Consider the following 19,786-nt stretch of genomic DNA (forward strand, 5'->3'; position numbering starts at 1 on the left):
GGCCAGTCAGCAGTGGTGAACTGGCTAGAGAGGACCTCAGCAACGCGGGGGGGGCACAAAGGCGGCGTTGCCGGGTGGGCGGTAATTATCCCCTCTGAATGGTCGTTTCAGCCCTTGTACAATGCACGATCAGTAATAGTATACGTGCTCCAAGTGGACGATCGGGGGTTTTTTGAGGCAGGACTCGTGGTAGAGGTGATAATCTTCTATTAGACCAGCTAGATTTTTGGGGGAAAAAAAACTGCAAAAAACATTTGCAAAAATCTAGTTGGTCTAATAAAACATACCACCTCTACCATGAGGCCAGGTTCCTTGTTGCCTCTAGACCAATACAGCTACAACCTGGCTACCCAATAATTTTCGGAGCAGGTAACTGATATGGCCTATGTACAACACAAGGCACTCAGGGAGTCTTTCAGGTTTGCTGGGGTTTTTCATTATTTATTTAAATTTTCCATATTCCAAGCCAAATTAGCCAAAACAAATTCCAAATCCGAGGGCCAGTCCAGAACCGTAAGTGGCCCTACTACAGGCAAACATCCTCCACCCCCATCTGGGGCTTCTGATGTTCCCAAAACCTTAGGCGGGCATCCTATGTGCAGGCCCAAGCCCAGCAGCTTGGGGTTCGGATGCCCCCAAGTTCTGCTTCCCCCAGCCATTCGGCCCCAAGGAGCAAGCTAGGGAGGGTTTGCTGTCTGTACTTTTTATGACTGCTTGCCTTGAAATACAGAAATGCTTCAGCTTGGATGACCCAGTTCTCACTCACTCACTGGAGATACAGTGAGCAATAGAAAGTAAATAAGACTTATTTGCAGACTTGTTTCCATTTTTTTCAGTGTACAATAGTTTTTCAGCAAAGATAGTAATTTAGAGCTTCCAATAAGATAATTTCATATTTAAGACCTGGCACTGCTGGAGAAAGGCAGTCCAGATGAGAAGAGCCTTCACAGGAGACCAGTTGCAGCCTTTTGCTTGTGTAACAGCTTGTTTTTCGACTCCAGGCTGATTGCACTTAGATATCCTCTAGAGCAGTGTTTCTCAACCTTTTTGTACCAGGCCCATTTGTAATCATCCTGACCCAGTGCCCCTCACTCCTGACACGCTGCACCCAGGCCCTCAGTGTGTGGGACAGGGGGGGCCCCCATGTAGCCTGGAACTCGGCCAGCCTGCAGGGGAAAAGCCAGTTTCCCACGTTTTTCTCCTTTTTAAAGGAGAATCCATTTTTTAAAGTTTGTTGATCCATTTTTTAGGTTTGTTTGTGACCCCTTTGTGTATTCTTGCGACCCACGGTTTGAGAAATGGTACTCTAAAGCAGAGTATTTTTTCTGTAATCTGAAATCAGGTAAAAGAAAAGAGATGGCTTTTTCTGAGAAGTACCTTGAATCTGTCACAACCCCAGGGTGTGATTTTGTGTGCGCACGCTTCGGCACTGCTAAATTATTTCCCGCCACAAGGAGCTTTCTTTGCAGGGTGCATTTCTCAGTTGCAAAGAGAAATGCACGGTGCAAAGGAGTTCCCGCCACCCGCATGCAAATTTGTGTCCCGCTATTGGCCAGTTCTAAATTATTCCTACGTGGCGGCTAGCGATTGGCTTGCTAGCCGTATAAGAGGCTTGAGCGGTTTCTGCCCAAGTTGGAGGACTCCACAACTATCAGGAGGAGGATAACTTCACGTCTAGTGAAGATCTCTAAGCATTGCAGAGCCTATCGGACCCAGCGTGTACCTTGAGAAGGCTACAGGGGTCTGATCAACCTCTGGCCTCTCCCCGTCGCCAAACGATCCCTCGACGAACCCCTTCCCTGTGCACAAGTTCCACGGAGCCTAGCAAACTTCGTGTGAGTGTATCCAGAGCTCTTTCTCCGAGTTGTTTTCTTCGGTTGACACGACGGGCTCGCGTGTTTAGAGCCTTCAACCGGATTGGGCTAGAGGTTCGCGTGGAAGGAACTCTTGTCCGCGTCTCTTCTTTTCTGCCTGTAACTGCAACTCAAGCAAGTTTTCCTGCCTGCACCGCGACCATTTACGGTGTAAGTAAAATAATCTTTAATCAACTGCTAAGCGTCCGTGCCTAATTCTAGTCCGCCAGCCTGCATTCCCCGACCCGCGTGCCAGGGCTGCTGGCCACAGCCCACCGCGCGCCCCCGAGGGCCTCGGACTGCTCCCGGCCCACACAGAATCTAAAAAGGTTGAGAACCACCGGTATGAATTAATTAACAAGGAACTCTAGGGATGAGTAACTCTGAAACTATCTCAGTTGTATGAAAAGACCAGAACACAGAAGGGTTACTGGGCCTGAGACTGGTATATCTTGTAAATTAAACAGACCCCCAAGACGGGTGTGTAGTGACAGAAGTTATAATTTAGACAGGCTCCAAAACAGGAGACTGAGGGAGTTGGAAAATGGGAGATGGTCTCTCAGGGTGCAGACAGACATTAAACGGGCCCCAATCTAACTCGTGGCACTTTATATAAAGCACCATGAGTCAGAGCACCCCCCAACCCAACGACGTTTGCCTGTTGGATCAGGAGAGGGGGGCTGGAGCCAGCCTGGCACTGGCCCAGGCTCAAGCAGCCTTCCAGGAGGCTGCCAAACCACCCTTCTCCCCAGCCTTGGCGCCTCCCCCAGGGCTGTCAACAAGGGAGCTTCCAGCTGCTGAATGGCAGGGAACAGGTCCCCCTTGCTTCTTGGCCCCCACAGCTATCCCAACTGGGGTACTGGGGGGAGCCGGGTCAGGCCCACAAAGCAAGGGGGCTCTATTGCTCCACACTCCTCCCGTGGCTCTGGCCATTTGGCAGCTGGTTGCTCTGTGCTGGCTGCTGGATGGCTAGAGCTGAGAGGGAGGAGATGGAGCCCCCTTCCCTGGAGGGCTTGGCCCCAGCCATGAGGCAGGGTTGCCCTGTTCCCCATTCCCTCCCCCCAGCTCTGGCCATTCAACAGCCAGCAGCTCCCTCTCCTCCCCGGATAGCCCAGGTGCGGGACTGAGCACCAGCCCAGCCCTGCCCCCCACATGAAAAATTAACCCTGGAGGGAACACAAATTCCCTCAGGCACTCTGTTTTTGAGCTCCTTAATGTAATACATGATTTAACCAGGGTTAATTTTTTGTGCAATCGACCATTTAAAAAGTGCTCTGCAGCCATGCATGTGTGTTAAAGTCACAGCTGTGGAGCACTTTCAAGGACCAGATCACTTGAAAAATGTCATTTCTGTCTGCACTTTTCAGGTAGCAGCTAGTGAGCCAGTTGTTAGAGCCAGACAGGGGATCTGTAGAACTTGCTTAATAAAACTTGCTTTTTAGCTTTTCTCATTCATGTATGTCTGCATTTATTGAAGCTGGTGGTCACTACATGGTAACAGAAGTGGCAAATGAGAAAGAACTTTAAAGAGTTGAGATTCAAACTGAAAAAAAGTTGAATACTGAAAATAAGTGAAGCAACGTAGCCGCGTGAAAGGACAAGGGCCACCATAAATGATCTACCCACACATTAAGTAAAAGGACAGCTAGTTATGGAAGTTTTGCAACATCCACCTGCTCTTCTGATATTGGGCAATATTAGCAGAGAACTGGAGCACGTTCAGTACTACCTAGCAGCCACAGGGCCTGAAGAGAAAAAAAGACACAGTGAATTCATCTATCTTGCATGCTGTGGAGAAGGAAGACCTGGTAACACTTTTGCCTTCAAAAAAGATATGAAATTAAGTAAAATCCTGTCCAAAATTGGGGAATATTGCATGCCAAAAAAGAATGAGACTCTGGAAAGACACAGATGTTTAATGTGCAAATAAACCACAGGAGAAAGGATAGACCAGCATGTTACTGATCTAAAGAGCCTGAGTAAGAACTGTGCTTTTGGGAACTTGACAGAATCTCTTATTAGAGACAGGATTATTTGTAGCATCACAAACACTACATTATAAAAAAGGCTATTGTATTAGGGAGATTTGTCACTAGAAAAGACTATCCAAATGTGCAAGAGAGCAGAAACTGTGAAGGCCCAGGCTGCAGAGCTGTGTGCACCAAAAAGGGTTGTTCAGGCACTAGGCCTCAAAAATATAGCCAAAAAATGCCACCTCACAGGGAAAGGATTTTTCATTGGCAAGGATTATGCTAAGAGAGAGAGAGCTTATAAGCAGACATATACTAAGCGTAGAAGGCAACGTTCCTGCAAACGTTGTGCTGAATTTAGAAAGCTGTTTTAACTGTAACAAGAGGAACTACTTTGCCTGATGCAATCCCCAAACACACAGCCTCAAGTACGCAGTGGAGAATACACTGGAAGAATTTTATATAGACATGATGAATCAAGCAAAATCAATGAGAGGCAGTGGCCAGTGGAAGTAACGATGGTTTAATTTAAATTGGACGCTGAGATCAGGTTAAGATTTCACCAGAGAATGGATACAGAAAGCAAGTCCAAAAATGAATCCAGCAAAGATTAAAATAACTGGTTATTCAGGAACAAATATACCAGTGAAAAGGAGATGCATCGCTAGCATCTGATATAAAAATAGAGTATACAAATGCCCATTTGTTGTGGTATTTAGGGAGGTGACACTAATTTTGGGACTGGCAGTTTGTAAGAAGCTGAATCTAGTTAACTGTGTGCTTGCAGTGCAAGAAGACAACATTCATGCCTCCTGATGATCCAACTGTTGGTTGTCATGGCCCAGATCTGGATCATTTTCTTTGGAAGAAACCAATTGTTCTACAACTCTATCCTTACAGGAAGAAATGTATTTACAGACACAAATACAAATCCTGTCATGCAGAAAGAGGAAATCTGCTTCAGCAATCTGTAGTTGATGAACTTTGTGTTATGCACTGAGGGGGATCCAGCAGAGGTGCAATGGCACAACCACACTCCCATTTCCGAGCACACATCAGGCGCAGCACGCAAGGGCTTAATTCCCAAAATAAGGGAAGAATCCCCCATCCCTTCTCCATGCTCAGAGCCACATCCCCTCCACTCTCAATCCCCTTCCCTTCCAATCCTCATCTGTCGCCTGCTGCTGTCCTTGGGGGAGAGAAGCTCCTGCCCTACTCCAGCTGGGATTTGTAGGGCCTGGGTTCAGCCCATGATAGCAGTGGCAAGTAAACGGGCTCCCCCTTCCCATACCTGCTCCCAGGCTGGCAGGGAACACCACCCAGAGGAAGCAGGCAGGGAGGGAGTGTCCTGCACTTGCCTGCTGCTGCTGTTCCAGGCTGAGCCCAGCCCCCCACACAGCCCAGTTGGCTCTCCTCACCCCCAGGACAACGGGGACACCAGGAACAGAAGGCAGGGAGGGGAAGGGACACGCTTCTGAGCACAAAGGAGAAGAGGAGGGAATTCTTACTTTCTTCAGGACTTAAAAAAGTTCCTGGCTGCTGCTCCCCTGGTGGGGTTTTATTGAAGTGGGGGATGGGGGAAGGAGGCTGGGAGCAGGGAGTGAAGCCACTCCTGGACTCCTTTTGTAAAATCCTGGATCCCTTTCTGCTATGTGCAAAAACAGAGTGCCAAAAGTGCAAGTCTATCAGATCCCAGTATAAGGACTCAAATCAAGATTTGGAAAAAAAGTTTCCTGCTAAAAACAAATCAAAAACTGGATCTGATACTTCGTTGAGAAGAAAGTAAAACCTCTTAAAGACTCAGAGACCAGTTAAAAGAGCAGCAGAAAAGGGAAAATAGGAAAGTGAGTGGTAAAAACTCACTCCATAGCAAAGTACTAGTTACCTCCCCTCCCTGTAGATGCATGCTAATGATTTTAGTGTTAATTAATGTTGTAGTGTAACCCTACTTCATATTTTTCTATGTATGTGGATATATAAAGTGTGCGTGCGTTTAATCATGTGCTGTGCTCTGTTCCACTGTGACTTTGCATACCTTTGCTAGGTCTGGCACAGTCAAAAAGTTCCCTGACAGTTGTGGGGGTGAAACAGAAGGGATGGCGATGGGAGTGGTAGGGCCCCTGCAGGACCAAGGAAGAAAAGCTTCAGGGCTGTGACTGGAGAACCCAGGGAGACTCCCAACCAGCATCATCCTTTATGGTTGTCCTCGCTGCAGCTGGTTAATCCTCACTAGTAAATAACAGCTGAAGTCATCTCACCAGTGATTCTCAGAGCTGAAATCCCAGAGGGAGCACACACACCACTGACCTTCTGCAGCAGACCCCCCACAGTACCCCTGGAAGCAGCAAGCTGCAAGTGACAGCAGTGATTTTTGTCTCTAGTGGGTTATGGAATAGAGAAAATCCCACACAATTTACTGATTCGTTTTGATGCACTGGCTGGGGGAGTAGTTAGCTGATTGCACGATTTCACAATGATTACACACTTAATTTATACAACACAATTTTATTTTAAAACTCTTTGCTACGTATATAACACTGCTTAGCTTTAAGAAACACCACAAACATTAAAAACACAATAATTACATATATCAGAAACAATGCTCCGAATGCACTTCCTTCCCAAACAATGCTATAAGAATTAGTGTTACAAAAACAACTACAATTACAACTAAAAGTTAAATTTGAATCAATACTATTATTTTTCATAATATACTTACAATCCTAGAATTCCGAGAAGCCAAATACCAAAATATGGTTTCATTCCTCAGTAGTACGGTTCAATGGGCTTGCCTCAGTAGTACGGTTCAATAGGCTGGCCTCAGCAATACGATTCAATGAGCTGGGCTCAGCAGTGATAGGACTACGTCCCCTTCCTTCAGTCCCTTTCAGGTGCTCCGCGGCTTCAGCGTGAACTAAGAGATTCGTGTTCACGGAGAGGTTGGATTAGGTGATCAATCTAATCCGAGTTTACACTTGCGATTCTTCCTTTGTTGTTCTGCAAGTGAAGTCACCTCCAAATTGGGACAGTAAATTACAGGTTTTTATTGAGTGAGCTGCCGTCAGTGGGGCTCCTCCTACTCAACTTATCATAACCCCAAATTTGGGCTCAGATCTTACTCAACAGAAATTACCTTTGTTGAGCATTTTAAAATTATTCTTGGGGAGACTTCCATATCACTGTAAATACTCTTTTCTTTTTACCATTAAGGCTTTAAGTGAAGTCAAGACATTTTGCACGTAGCCTCAAAACAATGAGCTAGATAAGGAGATAAATCCTATCTTCTTCCTGAAACTGGCTAATGGGCAACCTTTACAAACATTCAAACTATTTCATTCAATATGACAATTTTGTGACCCCAATCAGCAATCCCTATAGGTAGCAGAGCAGCTCTCCCCAGGCAGCAGCAGCAGCAGCCACTCTGTATAGCAGTGATTTCAAACATAGGTGACTGGTAGGCAGGGCACATGCCTTCCCTGACAGGGCCATCCCTGCTGGCGGTGGCTTCTGTGGGTGCTAGCCAGCTCCATCCCCGCTGGCAGCTTCTGCGGTTGCTCGCCAGCCCCATCCCTGGTGCTGCCGACTTCTGTGGGTGCCCCCCCAGACTCAAGAGGCACCAGTCACCCATGGTCTCAAACAGCGTGACATGATGACCCCAAGAGGCAGAAGAGACCCAGCAACACACCATAGCAGCAACTCTGAGCAGCAATCACAGCACAGTAATGGCAATCCTGAGCAGCGCTCTCTAAGCGGCAGTGGCATCTCCAAGCAGCAACCCCAAGAGGCAAGAGGCAGCGAGCTTAAGAGATCGTTTTGGCTGGAATGATCTAGTTGGGGATGGTCCTGCTTTAAGCAAGGGGGTGGACTAGGTGACCTCCTGAGGTCCCTTGCAACCCTAATTTTCTATGATTCTATGAGATGCGACAGGTGGTGACAAAATCGTCCCTGATGACCTGGAAAGGAACCTCTCTTGGGCCCAGCAAGACCGAGCAAGGTTGCGACTCCCGGGACGGGGTGGGGAAGTTAACACTCAAAACTGTGGCCCAACAGGCCAGAGAGTTGATATTTTAACGTACATATTTATTTGTTGAATACTTTAAAGTGCTTAATATATGCAATCTTTTGGGGTGTTCGGCATTTCAGGCATTTGCTGTTTTGGGGTTATAATAGTTGGAGATTTTAATAGTTGAAAGCAGGATCAAATAAGGATTTTTTTCACATTTAATAAACAATTCTATTTGTCCAAATTGCTTGTGACGGGAAATTGTTCTTTTAGGATTCACAGTAGGGTAGGTTTTCCCAGGTGGCTGGGTGGGGACTCAAGCTGAAACCCCCCAAATTTGAACTAGGCCCTTAAGACTGCCACCAGAGCCTGACAAAAAGGGTTACCATAGTTATTTGTAAAAGAGAGTCGGGAAATGGAAGATAGTTCCTTAGGGAGCAGCTACCTATGTCAGTTAGAGCCAGACCAGAGGTTTGCAAAGCTTGCTTGCTGTCCCACATATAAAACTTGCTTTTTAATTCTTCTTTAAACACAGGCATACGTGAATGTTAACCTGGTGATCACTATAGGGCAACTTACCGGAAGTCTAACTTGGAATGGGCTACATAGATATCTTCCTCCTCATAGAAAAGGTGAGGCTCAGAGAATAGGAAAGAGCTGGAATGGGAGAGCCAGAGGAAACTTTTGTCTAAGCAACCCCATGTGCAGCGGTAATAACCAGGGATCCTGGTTTTCTCTGATTTAAGAAAATCCCCAATTTTCAGTTAAAAAAAGTCATTCCAAATCTACATTTTTCCATGATTTAAATTAAACACTGCAAATATATAGATTTATATATAGTGGTGTTTCATTTTAGTCATGGAAAAAATATAGATTTGGGGTGACTTATTTTTTAACTGAAAATTAGGGATTTTTTTTAATTGGAGAAAATCAGGATCCCTGGTAATAACAAGCAAAAGTTAATATGTAACATTATGTTTTCCATGACAGCTATTACTCAGTGGAGCACCCTTTTCATGACTTCTGTAGTACCAGCACAGCTGGGGAACTCCCTTATGGCACCACTCCAATGAAACAACGCTGCCAAGATCTGGGGCAAGCTGCCAAGAAGATATGCTTCTGTGAAGACCTAATCCATCTACACAGATGGCCCTGAAAGTCTTTGGGAATACATTGACTGGAAACAGCGCAGTAGTTTCTTCTGGGAATAGTAAATCCAATACTCATTGAAACAGCATCACTGGAAATCTGTAATGGCATTTGCTGTATTTCTCTCTCCAATCCTCTCCATCAGCTTTCTACAAGGAGGGGATATCCAGCTAATTTTCATGAAGCTCACTGGAATTTTTGTTTTGTAAACAGCACTGCTGTCTCTTAGCTGTTTAGGTTTTTACAAACATTTGCTTATGATCCCTTAATTTTCTTAGCCGTTGAAATAAATTAAATAGTTATACTTTATTAATATAACAGACTTATCTGCATACATTTTAAATCAGGGATATCAAACATCCCGCCTGTAGGTTGCTGGACTGACCCTACACACTGGCCCCAGCCCCAGCATGCAAGCTGGACCCAGCACTACATGCAGCACTGAGGCTGCATGTGGCACCCTGGACCAAACACGAGCTGCCTGCAGAGCCAGATCCAGCCCACACACCCAATGCTGGCTCCATGGGCTTCATGCACAGAGAGTCCCCAGGCAATATGTGGCACACAGGCTGGACCCAGCACCCTGAGCACTGCACAGGGGGGCTGATCTTGGTCCACCCATCAGACTAGCTAAGCAACTTTTATCTGGCCCATGGGGCTGGGTGACTTTGACACCCCATTTTAAAGAAACTCTCGTTTAAGGTGACATTCACCTTCTTCAGACAAAACCTGAGTTACTGAGCTTTGTTTGCTGAATTTGACCGTAGTTGAATGCAGGGGACACAGCACAGTATCCATGCTGCCTGTCTTTGAGCTAAGGGTACTAACTTTTGTTCATAAGCAGAAGTTTCAGCCTGTATATCTGCACCAGGAAAGCCAAAGCAGTCTCTTTCACTCCCACTTATTCAGGAATGGTAAGAAGCTTAACTCCATGATGCACTCAGCAAACCACTAGTGGTTTACTTCTAAATTTCTGCCAGGCTATCTAAATACTTCTCATGCACTGAGCCTTCAGCATAGTAAGAGAGTTAGCTGTTCCCCAGTCAGAAGTCTGAACCTGCTTTGTCATCAGATTCTGTCAAAGACTGACCTTTGCTCATTTTACAGATACCATCCAGCTGCCTGTAGGATGATAAATTATCTTCTCGTCCTAGAATGCATATGACCTTTTCTTATTAACATGGAAATGCAGGACAGCCCACAACACTGCTCAAGGCTTCCAATTAAAAAAAAAAAAAAAAAAAAAAAAAAAAAAATCACCCCCACACACACACACCACAATACCATGCCATACACATAAACAATAATCTGAACTTTGTAAAACACAAAAGCTGAATTTAATCTTTGCTGGCCATTTATTATATCTGAATTTTCCTTATTTCTCCAAAGGTTATCCCAGATACTTTTTAACAGCCTTTCTCCTTTTGCTGTTTGGTGCCTCTCCCCTCCCCCCCTATTGTGGGGCCTAAATGTGTTGTACTCTGCTGTGTGTAGGCTAGGCAGATGCTATAGTACCCCTTGGGGTTAAAAATGTCCTGTAGTGGGCTGGTGGTCCTAAGGAATAACTCCACATAGAGAAAGACCCAGCCATAGAATTGCACAAGCACTGTAAAGAACTTTTTAAAGGGAAAACAAGCTTGTTGGTACTGACTGACTGAATAGTCAAACAAGTCCAGAATGATTTGTAAAGATTCTGAATTATGAATAAAGGTATTTTCATTATTGGAAGCTCAGAGTAGAAATAATAGAAATGTGCTATATTCCTTGAAGTAATCTGATAGCCGCTCATTTCAGTCCCTGAAACTTGATTATAAGCACCATACACAGAAGACTTAATTTTACATAACTAAATGTACTCTCCTATTGATGGCAAATTAGTAACTATTATAGGAAGCGAGACATGTTACATAACTATAAACTAGAGATGAAAAATGACTAGCTGTAGTACATACCTCAGTTAATGTAGGATTATTCTCTACAGAGTTGTTCGTATTATATTGTAGAGAATAATCCTCTTGTCTGTACGAAACTATTGTTTTCTATATTGTCATGGAGAGGATGTGATGCATTACATTTTACTAAAATAACATTTTCAAAGTTATTGCATCTACCAATATATACATTACACTGATTTTAGGAAAATATGCATGATAAATATATACTAACTTTTAAATGGAAAACTCCAACCTACCATCACCAACCTGTAAGTACAGAAAGCACAGTAAGTCCTTTATTCCTTAAAGTATTAAAATGTTAATGCTAAAAACACAGAACCTTTATATAAAATTTAAAGCTTTAACCCATTATATTCTAATAGCATTCAGAGCAGCTTCCTGGTAGGTTTCATACTATTTAAATAGAAGTCCAGTAGCACAAATAAAAATAAATTTTAATTTTCAAAAGTTTTATGATGTGATTAGAAAGGAAACTGTCATTTTATCTTCATAGATACATTCTGGACTTTAATTATTCTGCATTGCTGAGACTGTGTGCTAAGTAGTACATCTCAAATCAAGAAATTACAATAGATTACCTGCTCCATGGTAACCATCTTAAGCTGAAAAAACAATTTTTTTGGCATCTTTACAGCTGATGCAACCATGTCATGCTATTCAGTCTAGCACTGGAAGTGAAAACAACAAACCAGCTTATTTAACTGAAAGAACAGAACTATAAAATGGATCACTCTGCTACTATTTTGCAGCTATATAAATTGAGTTTCCCAAAAAGAGTGAATAGTGCAACCAGCAGGCATTTATCATTACCTCTGCCAGAACTGTAAATTTGAGCCAGATTTTAGCAAGAAGAAAACAATAGCATATTTGATATCACAGACATTTTAGATATAGAACACCATCAAATTGTCTGCATGTTTCTAATGATTCTTACGGAAATCTGACAGACAAATGAGACTTTCTTAATAGTGACAAAGAAGAAAAACAGTTTTCCATGAAAATGAAGGAAGACTAGCTGAGTCAAGATTGTGGGCTTCAGTTTAATGGAGGTACTGGTCCTACCAGTGACCTCCCATATCTCACTTTAAGAACACTTCATTTTAAAAGCAAAGAGGGAACCTACTGCACTTTGGTTAGTGTGCGATTGTGAACTCAAAACAGCTGACAGTTCAACTGGTTAATAAGTGATTAAGTGCTTGAATTTAAACTGCTGACAGTTGTATTGGTTAGGCTTTCCAGCATTCTTTAGCAATGAGATCCCCCAGCAACAGCCCTAAATTTGGGTGGACAATTGATTTATATTGTTCCAAGACAGGTAAAGGCTTTCCCAAATGTTTTAGAAAAAAGGCAGGAATGAGGAAAACATTGCAGATGACAGCAGTATTTATTATCATCAGTGAAAATATTTTTGTTCCTTAAAGGAATTGCAGAAGGCTTACTTGTATTGAGTTTCTCACCAAGAATGCTCTTCAGCCACAGGATGCATCATTATACAAGGGATGAGCAGTGACAAACTTTGTGCCAATATTTTAAATGCTGCAGCACTAAAAACACTGCAATGTATTCAAACAAAGGGCTGAAACAACCACATATGCTTCAAGCTGTGCAAATCAGGAACTGCTCTTCATCTTGGAGAAGCTGTGTCAGTGTAAAACTAATCAAAACCGAGTCAGATCTGGTGTTTCTCTCACTTCTGATTAATAAAGAACAGAGTGCGTTAGTATACAAGGCCACAAAGCATAATTCTCTTAGTGAGGGGTTTTAGAGAGCAACCACAGCAAAAGAGATAGGCGATTTTGTTATCCAGAGATGGGTAAAGTGGCACTGGGTACTACCACCTAAGGGCTAAATTATAAGATAATCAGCTCTTGTGCTTCCATGTAAAGTACCTTCATCCTGAAAAGCTGTAATGATTGCCCGCAGAGCACAGTTCAAACACAGCCACCACTAAGGTGAAAGACATCAGCCATCCAACAACCCCTGGGTTTCTATGTGCCATAAGCAGGACAGGGAACTACGAAAGGAGAATCAGCCTCCAAATTTCTCAAGGGCAGCCCCTGCAAAGCCGGCTATACTCGTCAGCCTCCCTGCCAGCAGCTCAGCCTATGGCCCCTACAGCACGCCCATCTCCAAAAGCAACAAGCAGCATACACACGCCACGCGGGAAAACCGCCCGCCTAAACCTCCAAGTCCCTTGTGCGCAGGCGCCGGCGCACACGCGCCCACCACCTGCCTTTTCCCTCGCTTATTGGCGGAAGGCAGTCACGTGGTTACACTGCGCAGGCGTAGGAGCAGCTTGCTTTACTGGCCGCCGGTTCCTCGTCTCGACAGGGCCGGGGCCGCTGTGCGGCGGGCGGGCGGGCCCCGCGGGGCGGCGCCGGTACTGGCGGACCGTGGGGCTGACCGAGGGTATCGTCTCCGAGCTGGACACGGACCACCGCTTCGTGCACCGGAGCACCATCCCCACCATGCATTTCCAGCCCAGCCTGCCCAGGTGCGGCCATCGTTGCCCGGGCCTGCCCCGGCCCCATTCAGCCTCGCGGGGGCAGGGGCGGCTATGCTGCAGTGTTGCTAGCTGTGCCATAATGATCCTATCTGTACAATAATTTAACCCTTGTACTATCAATAACAGTACAAGTGTTCAAAATGTACGATAATTTTCAGGCAGGTCATTAATGCAGCACATGCAGGTCACTCCCAGGGAGTCTTAACAGACCTGTGGGTTTGCTGCCAGCACTTCCTGATGGCTGCTTGCCTCCAAGTAAAGAAATGCTTCAACTTTGACCTGGGTCTCACTCACTGGCAGTTTACAGTGAACAATATAAAGTAAATAAGACTTATTTGCATAGTTTTTCAAGCAAATATGATAGTTCTGAGCTTCCAATACAATAATTTCATATCTAAGATTTGGCAATGCAGCTGTGCTGGGGGACTTGGTAGTAGTGGGGGAGGGTGGTCACTGCTTCCCCCACCACCAAATTTCCCAGCCCATGGGGAGTGCTGCAGGTGGGCCAGATGCAATGGCTCTGCACAACACGTTTGGCCCAAGTGCAGCCTGGAAATTGAGCACCCCTGGTGTGGTTGGTGCCACAGGGCCCAAGACCTGTTAACAAACAAACTAGGCTCACCTGGTTTTGGATCTGTGTACATGGGAAGGGCTGTTTTGCATGCTCCTTTGTGGTCTCTGCTGCAGCTCCGTCCAGTGGGTGCAAATCGGGCCAGGTGTGAGCTGGTGTTTCCCTGCCGCTGAAACTGCTGTTGAAAAATCAAATTTGCAAAAAAAAAAAAACAAACCATCCCCAAAAAACAAAACAGTGGAAGATGTCAGGATTTGTTCTGAAACCCCGAAATGACAGCATCAGCATTGTCCTTGCCCCAAGCAATGCCCTAGTCCAGTGATTCTCAACCAGGGTGCCACCCTTCTCCTGACTAGTAATGTACCCTGCAAGGGATGGGCACAGCGAGCCCATAGCCAGCACCCTGGTTCTTGGAGGCATGGTGGTAGTTACAGGGGGCCCTGCCACACATTCACATTCAAGCTGGATAGAAACCACTTGTAGAGTTGTTTGTAGCTGATTGGCCCTTTTTGTAGCTGGATAGATGTTTTGATGGTGAAGTGGTTTACTTTGCATGTGTGGCCCTGGTCTAATTTATTGTGGGATTCACTAGTTAACTGTGGTAATTACTTTGTATGCGAGTCTGGTCTTACTTTGCACATCTGGCCATTCTAAATTTATTGCACAATTCAGCAGTTAATTGCATGGTGATTGCTTTGTACATGAGGCTGGTCTTTCAACCTGTGGCTATTCTGAATTTCTTGCATGCTTAACCAGCTAATTGCATAAGAATTACTTTGCGCATTTAGCCAGTCTTACTCTGCATATGTGGCTAGTCTAAATTCATTGCATGATTTACCAGTTAATTGCGTAATATATATAATGTGTGGCAGGGGCAAAAGTCTCAACTTAAACAACTTTTCCCCCCTTAGCCTTCATAATTAAGAATGTTTTTGCAAACAGGAACTGTGTGTAACCACTTGAGAGATGCCTGTCCTGAATAGCAGGTATTCTACCTTACTTTGAGAACAGACCAAGTTCTGAGTTATAGGTACTGCCTCATTTATCTTAGTAGGGAATTGTCAAGGTTGCTGTAGGGTGCCATGCAATATTAGCACAGTTAGATGTGCAAATATGAGTCACGTGATAAACAGGGATTTCCAATAGAAGTCCATAGTGTTAAAAACATTCTTCCTTTTTGTGGGCTTTTGAGAACAAAACAGAACTGCTCTTGTATTTTCCTGTAGTTAAAAAAGCAAGTGAAAACCTAGTGCTTTTTTCCCCAGAGGCACCTGTTGTCTAAAAAGTTTGAGAACCACTGCCTAGCCCGATAAGCAGGAGAAAGTGTAGGTCTCCCTGGCCTCATAGAGATGCCGTCCACAAGTCAGAGCTTTATTAGAAACTGCTAAAATCTTAGGTCCCTGATGAATTTGTCTGTGAGCAATGTTTCAGTTACTCTTTATGTCAACCCATAATCAGTAACTTAAGGGCTCCTCATACCCAGTTTAGTTATTTGTGCTCAGGGTGGATAAAATAAAAATCAACAATTTAAAAATAAAAAAAAAAAGATTTTTTTTAAATGTAATCGTTTATTTATTTTTTTGTTAAGATGTTTTAAAAAACTTATATAAAGATAGTCTTAATTTAAGATGTGTTAAACCTCAAAGATATCATCATGAAATAGGGATTATAACTTCTAATTATATACTGTTTGAGACAATATATTCATGTAACCTTTCTAGAAGATTTCTAAATAGGTCACAGCAGGCCATGGACCCTATAAGGGCCCAGCCTTATAGGGTTCCCAGAGACACCTCTATAGAGTAGTAAAGATTAAAAAAAAACACTCTGCCCAATGGGACTCAGTGCTCAGTCTAGAACAGGAGTGACCAACCAAAGCTTGTCACCATGTGCTTGTGCGAAGAGCTACATGTGGCTCCAGAGCCAGAGGTTGGCCACCCCTGGTCTAGAAGATCCCATGAAGCATCTCTGTGATGTCTAGTTTCAGTTCTCGAACTGTGGATTTGTAGCTCCAGAGATCATAAGCAGACATGAATTCCGCGTGCTCCTGGAGGCTGGGGGGGCATGGCGGCCACTTGAAGGTCACTGCCAAATTCCGGGGGTCGCCAGTGTAGGCAGACAAGGTTGTTTGGGTAAATGTGATATCTTTTATTAGACCAACAAAATAGTTGAAAAAATTGTTCTTTGCAAGCTTTTAAGCACAAACACCCTTCTTCAGGCATAAGGGAGAGTTTGTTGTCTCCAGAGATAACATCCTTGTTAACAGCAGTATGTGGAGATGAAAGATAAGAGACCTGAGCGATTACTTACCTATCAGCCCTCTTGTCTCTGCAAGTTTGTGTACGCACAGTCAAGCCCTTGCCTTTCTCTAGAAGTCCAAAATGTAAAGAAGATAAATGAATAAAGGATATCAAACAACAAGAATCCGCTTTTGTAGAAAATAATGACTTAATTGAGGCTTCCTGACCAGTGATTTAAATCAAATTGATTTAAGTCACATCCAACCTGTTTGTGCTAGTTGCTTAATTATTTCCCCAATTAAAAAAACCCAGCTATTGACCAGTAATGTACCTTGCAAGGAATAGGCACAGTAGGATCATAGCCAGTGCCCTGGTTCTTGGAGATGTGATGGTAACAGGCTCAGCTTAAAACACATTTCCACTTTGCCCTTCATAATTAGAAATAACATTTTTGAAAAACAGGAACTGTGTGTAACCACTTGAGAGATGCCTGCATGAATAGCAGGTATTCTACCTTCCTTTGAAGAGACTGAATTATAGAAACTGCCTCATTTAGTGGGGATGTGAACTGTGAAATGTTCAGCTTTGAGGGGCACTTGCTAACAACTACCTTACAAAGAAATTTGTGTGTAGACTAGAGGCTGTCCCTTAGTAGTAGCACATAATGGTTGCTGAACTGCTGTTGGATTTGACATTTGTATATGGACATATGAGTGTAAGCATAGGCTTAGTACTCCAGGATAGATCCTAACCTGTGTGAAACATGAAATGAAAGTATAGAGTGATTGGGACTGAGCCTGCTGTAATAGGAGAGATTGGTGACCAGTCCAGATGTGTCTTGTATAGGTGACTCCCTCACTTAATACAAGGTGAAGGGGTGATGTTGTTGCATGATGGTGTGGCCAAACTGTTGGAGTGGCTGCATGAATAGTATGCTTGAAGACCTTGACTATTTTAATCTGGTGCTGGAAATACTAGCAGCATTCTTGACCTTTTATGATCACTTTGGATCCACTGAGCCAGTGCAAACATCTGTGGCAAAAACCCCCAGAGATGCATTGCACATTTTCTTTGCAGAAACACTCCATGAATTGCCCACAAGCCCCAGCAGGATATGCCCAATAATATTTAAAGTTTCAAGGTCTCAAACAGGTGCCAATCATGAAATCACATCAATATAATGGCTAAGTTACTCCATTTCTTGGAGGCAGATTAATGCGTGTTTCAGAAAATTATTCCTAGAAATCAGGGATTGTACCTAGGTAATTAAAAAAAAAAAATCAACTAGGTAGTTCATACTTAACAAAATGAAATCGGTGTAATCAAATACCAATGTCATGGTTTGTGTAACAGTTTTTAAATTGTAATGCCTTTATCAAGAATAGAGGGTTCCTGTTTAAAATATTTTAGCTTTGGCTTTTTATGTAAGTACTTTTTCAGGACCACAAGGAGAAACATAGTAAAATAATTCTCTCTGCATAAATCTATAGTCACAGAATGAAATTATAGTTTTAGCAATTAAAAATATTTTTTGTATTTGCATAAATGGTTAGAAAAATCCAACTCCTGAATTTATACCTTAAATAGACTGCTGCTTCCTCTTTCTTACCCTGCAGTTAAGCATCTTTGCCTTCATCATTCCTCTTTCCTTGCTATTCCCTTGCTCCTGAAGGCCACCACCTCTCATAGCAGAAGCTTTTATTAGTCAGATAGCATAATCCAAGGGTGTTCAACCTTTGGTCCACTGGCCAGATGTGGCACACGGGTTGGAAACTGGCATTGGGAAAGCAATGGTCACCCTCCCCCTGCCAGATTCCCAAGCCCTGCACCACTAATCACAGCTGGGCCATGCTCCTCCACACACCCCACCTCCACCTTGCTTACATCTAGATTGGGGCCAAGCCATGCCATAACCCTGTCCCTGCACAGGGCTGTGTTGGGGCCAGATTACATTCCTTCTCTACCCTCCCATCCCCATGCCCCCACTCCCCACAGGGCTGAGTCATAGCCCCTCTCCTAACCACCCCCGCTGCCCTCAGGGCTAGCCGTATCCCCTTCCCCTCCAGAGCCAGGTTGCAGCTGGGCAGCCCGCTGCACCCCTCCCTAAACCTGGATGGTGTCCTCTGTTGTTTCCTCTGTTACTGATATATTTACTTTATTTTGATTTTACTGTTAAATTGCTTTTTATTTATAATTCTGTTCTTCTAGGTTGCCTGTTCCAAGATTGGAGGATTCTGTCAGGAGATACCTGGCTGCTCAGAAGCCCCTACTGGATGACAAACAGTACAGGTATGAGAAATGATGTAATAAAAATGTTTAAAAAGAGGGCATTGTGCACTTTCATACTTACAGGTACCGGATCAGATTTGTTCAGTTGTCAAGTCAGAAGCTGTTTCTTAATGTCAGTTCTGTAAAATTAATCCAAGGCCTTAAAACTTAAGCTACACTTTTAGAAATGTAGGATAGGAAAGGGCGTCTGGGGCTACTAAGTCTGGTGCCTGTGTTTACAAATAACTGTCTGGAGAAAAATTCCTTGCTGACACCAAATCTGACTGTCAGTTTGACCCTGACTAAAGTATGATCAAGACCAGCCTGCCAGTGACCAACACACCTCAGCCAAACTTCCACTTCTAGATGTGACCAGAGACCAGTGCTTCAGAGGAATTTGGGAAAGCCTCTTAGGAGCCACATGTTTTTCTCATGGGGGGGGAAAAAGTTCCTTCTGGCTCTTGCAGGTGACTAGCAGAAGCCCTGAAGCATGGGATTACTGGATACTTCTAAAACAGAGATGTAGTATTTGTCTTGGAAATACCAAATGCTCAAATCCACATATCATATGCGCTGATGTAGCCCTTACATTAACATATCAGGCTCCATCTTGAACAAGTAGGCATTTCCTGGTTCCACAAATTGGAATAATTCTTTAGATTATTCCACAACTTTATGGTTAGAAAATACCTTCTAATTTCGAGTCTAAATTTGTTATAGCCAATTTGTACCTATATGATATTGTACCAATATTGTTCTTTTTCTCTCTCCCTGATACTCATTTCATAAATGTATTTATAAGGAGTAGTCATATCCTTTCTTAACCTATGAATTGCTAAACTACATAAACCAAGTTATTTTAATTTGCCCTCCATTCCTCTGACCATCCTAAGTAGCCCTTCCTTGTACCCATTTCATTTGAAATTCATCTTTTTAAATATAGATAATCAGAACTGCATATTGCAGCCCAGGAAGGCAGGCTCCATCAAAAGAAAAAAAAAAGTGGCCAGCATGATATTCTTTTTTCCTCGTCTGGAGCCTGGCTGTCTGCATGAGCTGCATGGGGACCTGGTCCTTTCCTCTGCAGCTGTAGTGCCCTCTGGGACTGCCTGAGCTGGGTGCCTGCGCTGGTGCCACCTGATGGGGGCCACCGCTGTCGCGGAGGGAAGTACCAGTCCCCCCCACCAACCCCCCTGCAGCCCAGGGGCTGCTCCACCCACCAGCAGCTCACCCTCCCCTCCCCCGGAGAGGCAGGGAAGAAACGGGGATAC

General features: G+C 44.1%; 1 protein-coding gene across 1 annotated transcript in view; it reads left to right on the plus strand.

Moving 5' to 3' along the window:
* The first annotated feature begins 13,273 nt into the window (after positions 1 to 13,273).
* The window catches only part of SPATA9 (spermatogenesis associated 9), a 39,964-nt gene continuing 33,451 nt past the window's right edge, over positions 13,274 to 19,786 (plus strand). Inside the window, exons 1-2 of the mRNA XM_006019712.3 lie at positions 13,274 to 13,424; positions 18,456 to 18,536. Coding sequence (XP_006019774.2) covers positions 13,399 to 13,424; positions 18,456 to 18,536 — 107 coding nt within the window. The 5' untranslated portion in view covers positions 13,274 to 13,398. The remainder of the gene's footprint in view (positions 13,425 to 18,455; positions 18,537 to 19,786) is intronic.

Source organism: Alligator sinensis, unplaced genomic scaffold, assembly GCF_000455745.1.
Source record: "Alligator sinensis unplaced genomic scaffold, ASM45574v1 scaffold223_1, whole genome shotgun sequence".
Classification (NCBI taxonomy): Eukaryota; Metazoa; Chordata; order Crocodylia; family Alligatoridae; genus Alligator; species Alligator sinensis.